A 12537-nucleotide genomic window follows, 5' to 3' on the forward strand; every position below is an offset into this window, starting at 1 on the left:
AACCCTTAGCCAAATTTCCAAATCAAAATTCGCATATATATTATCGAAATTGAATAATTAAAATCAACCAAAACAATAATTATTACTTACCAGAACTAGATGATGAATACATACGATAACCTACTTCAGATCGACTCGAAATTGAAAACACCCAAATTCTAGGGTTCCTCCGCCGCGAGAGAGAGTTTCGGGAGAGAAGAAGAAAGATTTTGGATAGATATAAAAAACGACGTTGTTTTGGACAAAATTTTAGATTCTTTGTTTTGCCAAAACGACGTCGTTTGGATCGTCGCGCACACGTGGAATCCACGTCATTTTGATTAAACGGAAGCTTAACAGAGTTAGTCGATAAACACGTTTTTGTATGTTATGGCACAACAATTATACTTGGGGTATTGATTTCGAAGTTAGGGTACGAAATTCAAATATCTATCAACATAATGTATGTTTACGCCAGATCAATAGCCAAATGTATAAATTCAACACAAGACTATTGTGGAGGTATGAAAAAGCCGTTTTTCCCCACAGTCACCGGTGTAGTCAAAAGAATCTGATATGCAATGGAAACATTAGGATAACAATCCACATTTTCAACAAACTCAAGAACTTTACTAGGTTCCATAGGTACATCGGGTAAAGTCATTTGCAACATTCTCAATTCAGAATAAAGATCATTACAATCAACATCCAAAGAACTACCATGAGAAAAGGTTTTGTGAAAATGAGTGCAATGTTCATGTAGTTCACTTTCATCTAATGCCTTCAACTTCATCGAATCAAACAAAAACCCAAATACACTTTTGAAATGATTCATTTGATCAAATCTGTTCTTAACCGAAGTTATTGCCATGTCCACCACAACTAAAAAATATTCAACTCTAAAAGCATCCTCACTTGATTGTACTTCTTCACCACAATCAGTTTCACCAAATTGTTTTTTTCTAAAAATACGACGCTTTTTGGGAAATATAGGATCAATGTCCAGTTCACGAGCAATACTTTGAGCTATACTCAAACTAGAATTAAATCCTTCATGTCTATACTTCTCAAAAAACAGAACCACACCTTCCAATTGTTTTAAAGCACTGTCAATGCACACAGACTTAGACTGTAAACTCTTGCTCACCGAGTTAATAGCAAACAAAATGTCATACCAAATAACCATACCAAGTATAAATTCGAAGTTATCAAATGCCATGACTAAACTTTTAGCATCACTCTTTGTCATAGCATCATCACAAGACTCATATAATTCCAATAAAGCTGACCTTACTTGTGGAGCTTGAAACCTAATAGCTTTAACACTTTTGATTCGACTCTCCCAACGAGTATTACATAAAGATTTCACGGTGAAATTTGGAACATTGTCAATCAAAATCTTCCATCTCTTTGTAGAACTAGAAAATAATGTATAAATCTGTTGTAAAACTCCAAAGAAAGAAATAGCCTTCACACATGAATGAGCCATATCACTAACCACAAGATTAAGACTATGACAAACACATGGCATATACAAAGCTCTTGGATTTATATCAAGTAATCGCTTTTGAACACCTTGATGTTTTCCTTTCATGTTAGAACCATTGTCATAGCTTTGACCCCTCACATTATCGACATCAAGAGTAAGAGACTTTAGAGCATCTAGTAATTTATCAAAGTGTCCTAATCCTGATGTGTCATCTACCTTTAGAAACTCCAAGAAGAACTCTTCTACTCTTACTATCTTATTTGATATATTCACACACCGTACTATAACAGTCATTTGCTCTTGATGGCTCACATCCGGTGTGCAATCAAGAATGATCGAAAAATACTTTGCCTCTTTAATGACTCTTAAAATATAAATTTGAACCTTATGAGCCAAAAGATAAATAAACTCATTCTGAATATTATGACCAAGATAATGATGATGGATCTCATGGTCCTTAATGCGCCTAATGTGATCCTGGATTATCAAATCAAATTTTGCGATCATTTCAATAGCTCCTAAGAAATTACCATTGCTATCTTGGTAAAGTTTCTCATTTTTCCCTCGAAACGCTAAACACCGTTTAGAAAGAAACTTCACAACAGCAATGATTCTAATTAAAACTTGTCTCCAACGTTTTTTCTCTTTTGCAATTTCCTTTTGTAGTTCTTTATCAACTGTTAGACTTTTCTCAAATCTAACTTGCAACTCTTTCCAAGTTTTCATGTTAGTCATATGATCTACACTTCTCTCATGATCTTTCAGTCTCTCACTAAGATGCTTCCAATCTCTAAATCCATCATTTGCAAGCATTTTTGAGCAGTCACTAGACTTAAACAATTTGCAACAGAAGCAATAAACTTTGTCCACATGTTTAGAGTAAACCAACCAATTTCTATCACTAGTTTCCCCATTATTCAGCTTCCTAGAATAATACTTATATGAGAAATGCCTATTGTTCTTATCTAAAGGAAACACAAGATTCATTTCTCTTACAGGCCCTTTTTCAACTAACACATCTCTCATTTTATTGTCAAGGTTTTCCCAATACCTAGGATCGAAAATATCAACACAAAAACTTGGTTGTTCACCAACATTCAAAGTTTCAACATTTGATGCATTTACCACATTAGCTTGCTCACTTTCAATGTTAGATGCATTTACCACATTAGCTTGCTCACTTTCAACATTAGATGCACTTGTTCTTGTCACAAATCTATCTAATGAACCTCTTTGTGATGCAATAAACGATTCAACTTGTTTTTTCTTTTTCCTCTTTTGACATCCAGGTAATTGACCAGTCATGATGATGCAATCTAAATGCTGGCTGGAGTGTCTAAATGTCAAGTAAAAGGAAAAATAAAACCTGGATTTGTTTTGTCGAAAACCTGGATTTAAGAACAGATGAGTGTGCGATTAAGAGCTTCAATTTAGCGTAGAATACAAAACCTGAAATAGAAAGAGTTAAGTAAAATAGAAGTTAACTTGTGTTTAAAAGTTAAAACACACAAAATTATAGCTTACAATTAAGAAAAAAAAAACAGAACACGAGTCAATTAGGAAAACTGGATAATGTCTAAAAGACTCAAATGAAAAACTTACAAAAGTTATAGCTTTCGTCGCTTCCAAATTTCAGCTGGTGATGTAGAAATCCAAGCAGTAGAAAACGAAATCGTTCATGGTCTACTGACTAGTTGAGATAATTATGGAAGATGAAGAGTCTCTTTTTGTTATCTACTCCTAAAATAACTCCTTAAACATATTTTGATGGACCTTTTTGTTTAACAAATTTTGTTTGGGTCTCAAAAATAAATTTTATGGTTCATTTATCTTACACACTTTTTTTGGGTCTATTTGATTCATTTATTTTTTTTGTGCCCCTTTTAGTTTATAATTTTTTTTTTTGCCCCTTTTAGTTTATAATTTTTTTTTTGTGTCCCTTTGTTATATAAATTTTTTTCTCCTATACAAACAAAAAATATTTATGTGCCCCTTAAATTTCTGTACTCGGGGCGGTCGCATTGGCCGCTCTTATGGTTAAGCCGGCATTGACGCTGAATGTGCCTTTAGACAAGAAAAAAAAAGAGAGATTGTTTCCACTATCATAGAAGACTAGTAGGAGCTTGTTTTATTTTCAGAATCTTAACATATGCTGTAAATGTGAAACATCATGGCCCAGAAAAATAAATATGGTTGGTTATAACATTCGATGTAGACACACACGACTTCAAGAAAAACCCAGCTAGCCCTTGGTAAAATAAATGGTTATGTCTCTTATGGCCCCAATATTTAAGTTATCCAATCACATTTCCAACAGCTTTTTATTTCCACGTCTTAATTTGTACTTAAAGGTACCAGTATTATTACTCCGTTTCAAAATATAATATGTTTTATAGAAGTTTTTTATTTCATAATATATGATGTTTTCAAATTTTTATGCAACTTTTAGATTAGTTTAGTATTTTATATTATGCAGTATTGTTTGTTAAAAGTAAAGATTTCTTAATCTACGTGCTTTAGTTAAAACATCTAAACATGACAATCCCAAAACATAGGTGTGTTAATTAACCTTGAGAATTAATCAAAGTAATCTTGAAGATTTAGAGAAATTTTTGTTGACATTTTTCTGAACAAACACCAAAGAGCATTTTCGTTATAAGAATTTGAAATTTTACACATTTTTTTTTTTTTTTTGAAATCCTACACTTCCCTATTATCATATTTTAATATATGGAATAGGCTTAATATAAAATGAAACAAAAAAGAACGGATATAGCTAAGACGAAGACTTGGTAAATGTACTAATAAGTAATTTACTCCGACAACGAAAGCCGGCGACGACCGGCGTGTTCTGTAGGAAATACAAAGAAATGACAGAAACCGTGTTTCAAAGACCAAACCCTCCAACAAAACAACAAAATTGATGTTTCTTCATTATCTTTAAAATTAAGACCAACCCGTTTCTTAATTTTCTTGATCTAAACCAGTTCTGTTACCTATGGGTGATCTAGCTAAGCAGATATTGTCTCGACCGATTCAACTAGCAGACCAAGTGGTGAAAGCCGGAGATGAAGCCACGATCAACAAACAAGAATGCGCCGAGATCAAGTCCAAGACGGAAAAGCTCGCTGCTCTTCTCCGCCAAGCGGCGCGTGCTAGCTCAGACCTCTACGAACGTCCCACACGCCGTATCATCGACGACACTGAAAACGTTCTCGAGAAAGCATTGACGATGGTCCAAAGATGCCGTGACGATGGCTACATAATGCGTCTTTTCAATATAATCCCCGCCGCAGCATTCCGTAAAATGATCTCCCAACTAGAAAACTCCGTCGGCGACGTCTCTTGGCTCCTCCGTGTCTCAACTCCCGCCGGTAACGACGACGACGACGAAGGGTTTGGTTACTTAGGCCTCCCTCCGATCGCAGCCAACGAACCAATCCTGTGTCTTATTTGGGAGCAAATCGCGGTTTTAATGACCGGTTCGCCGGATGAAAAATCCGACGCCGCCGCGTCGTTAGCTTCGTTAGCGAGAGATAACGACAGATACGTGAAACTGATAGTTGAAGAAGGTGGAGTCAACCCTTTGTTGAAACTTCTTAAAGAAGGTAAAATCGACGGTCAAGAAAACGCGGCGAGAACAATCGGCTTATTGGGTCGTGACCCGGAAAGCGTGGAGCATATGACTCAGCTTGGTGTGTGTTCAGTGCTTTCGAGTGTTCTCAAAGAAGGTTCGATGAAGGTTCAAGCCGTTGTGGCTTGGGCTGTTTCAGAGCTTGTTTCTGGTAACCACGCGAAGTGTCAAGAGCTCTTCGCGCAAAACAACGTGATTCGTCTTCTCGTGAGTCATTTAGCGTTTGAAACGGTTCAAGAACATAGCAAATACGCGGTTGTCGCGGGTAGAGCTACGTCGATGCATCACGCCGTCGTGATGGCGAGTAAAATCAATTTGCCGGCGGTTAACGAGGAGGAGGAGGAGGGGGACGGTACTAATACTAGCCAGATTGGGAACTCGAATCACATGCCGAATCAGATGCATAACATCGTTACGACTACAATGGCGATGAAGGCGGTTGGATCGGGATCAAAATCGAGTCTGTGTAACCGATTCGTAACCGACGAGGATGAGAAACCGCCGGAAAAGCTGCCGGAGAAGAGTTATAGTTTGAATTCAAAGATCAAGACTTACAGTAGTACGGCACATCAATCGAGAAACGCGTCGGTCACGAGAGGGAGAGAGCTTGAAGATCCGGTGACGAAGACTTACATGAAAGCGATGGCGGCGAGAGCGCTGTGGAAACTCGCTGTAGGAAACTCATCGATCTGCCGAGTCATCACCGAGTCACGAGCTTTGCTCTGTTTTGCGGTTTTATTAGACAAAGGAGACGCGGAGACTAAGTACAACACAGCAATGGCTATCATGGAGATAACCGCCGTGGCGGAAGAAAACGCAGATCTGAGAAGATCAGCGTTCAGACGCACTTCGCCGGCGTGCAAAGCGGTTGTTGATCAGTTATTCAGAATCGTAGAAAACGCCGACGCCGGATCCGATTTGCTAATCCCCTGTGTAAGATCAATCGGAAACCTAGCGAGAACGTTCAAATCAGCGGAAACGCATATGATCGTGCCTTTGGTAAAACTCCTGGACGACGAAGAACCAGACTTAGCGGCGGAAGTAGCGATCGCGTTAGCTAAATTCGCGACGGAGGACAACTTCTTAGCGAAAGAACACTCGAGGACGATCATCGCTGCTGGAGGATCGAAGCTTCTGGTACAGCTAGCGTATTTCGGAGAGAACGGAGCTCAGATCCCAGCGCTTGTTTTGCTGAGCTACGTGGCGATGAACGTACCTGACAGTGAAGAGTTAGCTAAAGACGAAGTGTTAACTGTATTGGAGCGGGCTTCTAAACAAGCTAATGTGATCGAAGACGAAGATATGGATGCTTTGTTGTATGAAGCTAAGAGCAGACTCGAGCTTTACCAATCCAGAGGTTCCAGAGGCTTTCACGTATAACTCGACTTCCACATGTATTCAAATACTAGGCGGTGTGACTCTGTTTTTTTTTCCCATTATTATAAAAAACTTGTATAAAGTTTTCATTTTCCCAGTATCTAATTTTTGGCCCATCAAATAATAGGCCCAATTTATAAATTCGGTCCATGCGGCCCAGTTTGTGGACGCGTGCACACATGATAAACCGACGCGGATAGACGGAAGTGGCAGTTTTCCCACTCCAGAAGAATCTTCCACCAAAAAAAAATGTTAATTTGGGCGGCAGAGTGAAATTAGGGTTTAATTACATCCCACTAAATTTAGGGTTTGTGCACTAATTTCCTTTATAATTACAGATTTAATCCACTCTCTATATATAATAAACACACACGCCTTTGGGATTTTATCAAACAAAACCCTAATTCACCCAATCTCTTTTCTTCTTCTTCTCCGTCAATCTTTTTGTTTGTTAGAGGGTTCCGATGTCTTCAGAGGATCAATCCGTGGTGAGATTTACCGGGAAGGTGAGTTGGTTCAACGATGCCAAAGGCTATGGTTTCGTTACTCCCGATGACGGCAGCGTAGAGCTATTTGTTCATCAATCCTCAATTGTTTCAGACGGTTACCGGAGTTTAACTGTCGACGATTTGGTTGAGTTCGCTGTTGCTAAGGGAAGCGACGGCAAGACCAAAGCCGTGGATGTTACTGCTCCAGGTGGTCTTCCCCTTAAGAAGGAGAACAGCTCTCGCGGTACCGGTGCTAGGCGCGGCGGATGCTACAAGTGCGGTGAGGGAGGTCATATCGCTAAGGATTGCCGTGGCGGCGGCGGCGGTGGTGAGCGTAAAGAGGGTTGTTACAAGTGTGGCGAGGGAGGTCACTTTGCTAGGGATTGTGCTCAGAAATCAGGTGGGAACGGAGACCAACGTGGAGCCAGGAAGGAGGGGTGTTACAATTGTAATGAGGTTGGTCACTTTGCTAGGGATTGTACTCAGAAACCGGCTGCTGTAAACGTGAGAAGCGGCGGCGGCGGCGTGGGTGAGCGTAATGGATCTTGTTACACATGTGGTGGAGTTGGTCACATGGCGAGAGATTGTGCGACTAAGAGCACTGGTTGTTACCAGTGTGGTGGTCCTCACTTGGCTCGTGATTGTGACAGGAGAGGAAGCGGCGGCGGTGGTGGAGGTAATAATAAGTGTTACAAGTGTAGCGAAGTAGGTCACTTTGCTAGGGAATGTTCTGTAGTATCTGAATTGATTTCCTAATCAACTAACAAAAGAGAATGAAGATTGAATCGAGTTATATATATATATATATATATATTTCTCTTCGTTTTCATATGATCTTTTTTTTTGTTGTTGATGGGAATGAAACTGCCTGGTCCTTTTGGTGTTTTGGTGTTTTTTTTTTTTTGACTTATTATTATTATTATACTACAAAGAGAGTAATCCTACTAAACTAGTTGTTGTTTATTTCTCTGATATGGATGCGCTTCTTCTATCTGTTTCTGGAAATTTTGACCTCGTATTGCTTATGTCATCCAACTTTTGAGTTTCTATTGTCCTTTTTGTTACTTGTTTCAGTTTATTGCTTTTGTACTTGTGATGTTTCGACTATTACAAGCATGACGTCCCCAAAGTCCGTAACTTTAACTCATTCCCATAATTGTAGTTGTGTAGAGCATGTTTTGGGCCGTTCGTAGAGATACAGAATTTTCGATTATGACTTGCATGAGAGTAACCTGTGAAATTGGTGGAATAAGTGACTTTTGACGATTAAAGGGGATGTCACAGTTCGTAGACAACGCTTTAAGTAATGACCTCACTATGATCTGGTTAATCGTTACCTGCTTTGTACAGTCATCATATAGGGGATGTCACCCTCGTTTTTCCGGGTTAAAAGTTTGTACCTAATTTCACTACTAGCAAAATCCCAGACTGATGACGATTTTTTCTAAGAGAAGAACCTGGAAACCCAAGTTTGTTGTCCACCTTTTCCTGCCCAAACAGAGCCACATGATCATTGATTAGATTATAGTAAAGACACTCATATAAATAAACCTGATTAAGTTAAAACATCATCAACGTCTCCTTGTGTTTTATATCGTTGATTACAATCCATCAAAACCTTACTAATCACCTCTCATCGCATTAACTACTACTAACTTTTATGGTGTATTAAAGTTTCCTTGTCATTTTAGATGTCTCTTGAAATAGTAGCTTAATGAGAAATTTAAGGTTCAATTTCTTATATATTCGAAGTGGAAATCGAACCTGGAACTTCTACTAGTTTACACCTCTGTTCTAATGATATTCAAAGCAAGTACTAATCATAAACGCAAATACTATGAAAATACTATATGATCTTCAAAGCAAATACTAATCATAAACGCAAATAAATAGCCAAAATCTCTGTTCAGTCATACCAAATTTGCTTGATGTTTGGAAAGAAAAATCAATTTCTAATGAATTCGATAAATTTGCGTAATAGAAAACACGCATGAGTACTACTACTACCCAATTTGTCGTATTTGTTTAAAACCTATTTATTTAATCATAAGAACCAGTTACATGTCCTAGTCAAACATAAATAACTTGTAACAATGGAAGAAGCATGAACCAACCAAGTTGATATCTCTACATCACACAACTAAAGCTTGGAATGTCGTTGACCCAACACCCTCTCTCTCTTCTTTACTTACGAAATTCCCATCCAACGTCAGCCACTGTGTCTCTTTCCCATGATACTCAAAAATAAAATAAGATAAAATTTGTATTCCTCTCCTGAACCTTTTATCGTATGTTCCTTGTTTGAATAAGGAATAGATGTTTGAGAGGCTCACGAAATATCAAAGCATCATCATATTTAATTTTGTCATCATGTAATAATTATAATAATTTAATTAATACTGTGACACAGCCCAACTTGGGTGGATAGTAGCTAGATACTCGTAACTCGTAAGACCGTGTCCCTTGGAAGAGAGAAGAGGGCAGAATCTAAGGATGGCATCACACACACACTACGTTTTCTCTGTCAGCACCTCTCTTGTTTTTATTTTGTTCACCGCCTCTTTCATTAAAGTACATTTCCATTTTTCTTAAATATAAGCAATTTTCCAATTTTTTTGTAGAATTCAATTTCCGCATTTTAGACGACTATAGTTTCATTTTTTTGGATCAAAATCACATCTTCAGCAAAGAAAATTACAAACGAAGTAATGGATCTTCTGAAAAATATTTTCTATAATAACTTTTTGGCCAAAAGAGGAGACAAGTTCTATTTTAGATCACCGACATCAGCACCTGATCATATCCATATGCAACCCATATTGTCATATTGCACGAGGAATCATACAAATTAAACAAACAACACGTTACATGATATAATAATAATTTCTATGATTCAAAAAAAATAGTTTCTAGTTTCTACATATTGAAATCCTCACTACCTACCAATAGTAACGTGAACATGTCATTGGCCGACTAACATAGACAGAGGCGGCATGGGCTCACGTGAAAGCCGACCTTTGTAATAAAAAATCTTGAGCCCCTTTAAAAGATGGGGTCAATCCCCAAAACCTTTTTTCTCTCCAACTCGTAAAATTCTCTTTACCATATAAATACAAAGCCTACTACACATTTGCACTCTTCTTTATACATTTCTCTCCAGAGCAGAAACAGAGTCACCGGAAAAAACTAATCTCCGGCGACACACAAACACAACAACAAAAGGTTCAATACTTATAGATTCTGGTGGCTCTCTGCTCTAATGGGTCAATCTCAAGTTTCTCTCTTTCTTTCTCTGATTCTTGTTTTAATCTATGGCGTTTCTTCTACCACTTTCACCATCCTTAACCAGTGTAGCTACACCGTCTGGCCTGGCCTTCTCTCCGGCGCCGGAACCCCTCCTTTGCCCACCACTGGATTCTCCTTAAAACCGACTGAAACACGTGTCATCCCAATCCCCGCTGCTTGGTCCGGCCGTATTTGGGGCCGTACGCTCTGCACACAAGACGCAACCACCGGCAAATTCACTTGCGTCACCGGAGACTGTGGTTCTTCCGCCGTGGAATGCTCCGGATCTGGCGCTGCACCTCCGGCGACACTCGCTGAATTCACCTTAAACGGAGCCGGCGGTCTAGATTTCTACGACGTCAGTCTCGTAGACGGTTACAACATCCCCATGACCATTGTTCCTCAGGGCGGAGGAGATGCCGGCGGAGTCGCCGGGAACTGCACAACCACCGGATGCGTTGCGGAGCTCAACGGTCCGTGTCCTGCTCAGCTGAAAGTGGCGTCGACGGGGGCAGAAGGAGTGGCTTGCAAAAGCGCGTGCGAGGCGTTTAATACGCCGGAGTATTGCTGTAGCGGCGCGTTTGGAACGCCGGACACGTGTAAGCCGAGTGAGTACTCGCTGTTTTTCAAAAACGCGTGCCCGAGAGCTTATAGTTACGCTTACGACGACGGAACTAGTACTTTCACTTGTGCCGGAGCTGATTACGTCATCACTTTCTGTCCTTCTCCTAACCCAAGGTAACACTATTTCCATTATTTACCAAACAAAAATATGATTTGCTTCAAGTGGAAACAAGAATTAGAATAATTTAAAATTGGGACGTTTTGGCTATTTAAAAAAGGTTGGTTCCGATGTTCAGATCAAATCAATTAAAAAAGTTTGGTTCTGATTCTCTTAGAAGAAGTCATCGGTTTCGATTTTTTTTTTTTTTAATTAAATTACATTCAAAAGTTGAATAATGTTGGAGATGAATAAGTAAGTTTACCTTTTTGGTTGTGTAACGTTTTGAATGAGGTCAAATCACCGAATAAAAATCATAGCTCATGCTTTTTCGTAATGGTCCTTATTTGTCAATTTGTGAAATCATTTGACAAGACGACATTTTTACATTTTCACCCGTTGGCATAATTATTATGTCAAACATAATATACAAAAAAATATCTAATGTTCTCTGTTGTATTATCATCACATGTATGGTACTATGCATAGATTTTTTCCTTTCTTTCAAACGTCGGTTAACTGTGGCCATGTGTGGTCCAAACACGGCTCTTTTGTTCATATTGCAAACCATTTTAAATATTTAGTTTTTTGTTTGTCATTTTCAAAACGTCGTAGTGATCAATTAAATGTTTGTTTTCTTGTGTAATTTGTCTTTCAGTGTGAAGAGTGCAACGAAGGGACTCCAACCCGAAGCGGTTAGCTACTCTGCGGCATCATCTCAAAACGCGTCGCCAACTCTCTCTACCGTGTTTTTGATTGGAGTTTTGGGTTTCGCGTCTTGGGCGGTGCTACGCGTTTGGTGATATCTCTCTCTACGGCGACGTGTTTTTCTAATAACACATCATTCGAGTTTTTTTTTTTCCTTCTCACCAAGAGAAAGAAAAGATCATCGAAGAAAAAAAAAGAAATGGACTGGCCAGGAAAAAAAAAATTTAGTTAGTCGAAGAGTGATTTATTGGAAGTGATGATTTTTAGAACCAACTTATTTTAGAATTGATTAGCTTATAGTATTAGTTTCTACGTCATTCTTTTTAAGACAAATGGTTTGTCTTTATGGTTATGTAGGATATATATATATATATATATATATATATAACAGTTTTGCTTCCAGAACTAATTGATTTGGTAATGCATTTTAGAATTGAAATAATATATGAAGATGATAAAACAAAATGGAATTGTAATGGAAGAACCTCAAAAAATGTCAACATAAATTTGTCAAATATTAAAATCCGATTACCACTAAATTGATGCTTATACAAACGAATTGATTTTTCTAATATCTCATTTAGTCATCAAACGGGCATTTTTTAATATCAAACTGAAGAAATGTATAAGATTTATCTTCTATCTTTATGTCCAATCAGAAATGAACTTATCTTAACTAAAGCTATAGCTTTAAGGATAAACGTTGAAAATCTTTTAAAAGTGGCGTGTAATCACAAGTGTTTAGCAGTATAGACACTATTAACTTAACAGTAGATTATGATAACACACACATAAAAAAAAAAGAAAAAAAAGTTGCTATATTCATAATATGGCGGCGAACATTTCTTTTCCAACA

The 12537-nt window shown here is 38.2% G+C and overlaps 4 protein-coding genes across 4 annotated transcripts; 3 read left to right on the forward strand and 1 right to left on the reverse strand.

Annotated features, from left to right (window-relative positions):
- Positions 491-2773, reverse strand: LOC104719962 (zinc finger MYM-type protein 1-like). Its single transcript, XM_010437941.1, has one exon. It carries the CDS (start codon positions 2771-2773, stop codon positions 491-493), a length of 2283 nt encoding a protein of 760 aa, XP_010436243.1.
- Positions 4168-6579, forward strand: LOC104716519. Its single transcript, XM_010433900.2, has one exon. It carries the CDS (start codon positions 4467-4469, stop codon positions 6480-6482), a length of 2016 nt encoding a protein of 671 aa, XP_010432202.1. The 5' UTR covers positions 4168-4466; the 3' UTR covers positions 6483-6579.
- Positions 6683-8014, forward strand: LOC104716520 (cold shock protein 1-like). The gene has a single exon (XM_010433901.1). The coding sequence runs from the start codon at positions 6944-6946 to the stop codon at positions 7721-7723; it is 780 nt and encodes a 259-aa protein (XP_010432203.1). The 5' UTR covers positions 6683-6943; the 3' UTR covers positions 7724-8014.
- LOC104716522 (thaumatin-like protein 1b) lies at positions 10026-12033 on the forward strand. The gene is made up of 2 exons (XM_019231389.1): positions 10026-10990; positions 11632-12033. Exons 1-2 carry the CDS (start codon positions 10227-10229, stop codon positions 11774-11776), a joined length of 909 nt encoding a protein of 302 aa, XP_019086934.1. The 5' UTR covers positions 10026-10226; the 3' UTR covers positions 11777-12033.

Source organism: Camelina sativa, chromosome 10 (assembly GCF_000633955.1).
Source record: "Camelina sativa cultivar DH55 chromosome 10, Cs, whole genome shotgun sequence".
In the NCBI taxonomy this organism is placed as follows: domain Eukaryota; kingdom Viridiplantae; phylum Streptophyta; class Magnoliopsida; order Brassicales; family Brassicaceae; genus Camelina; species Camelina sativa.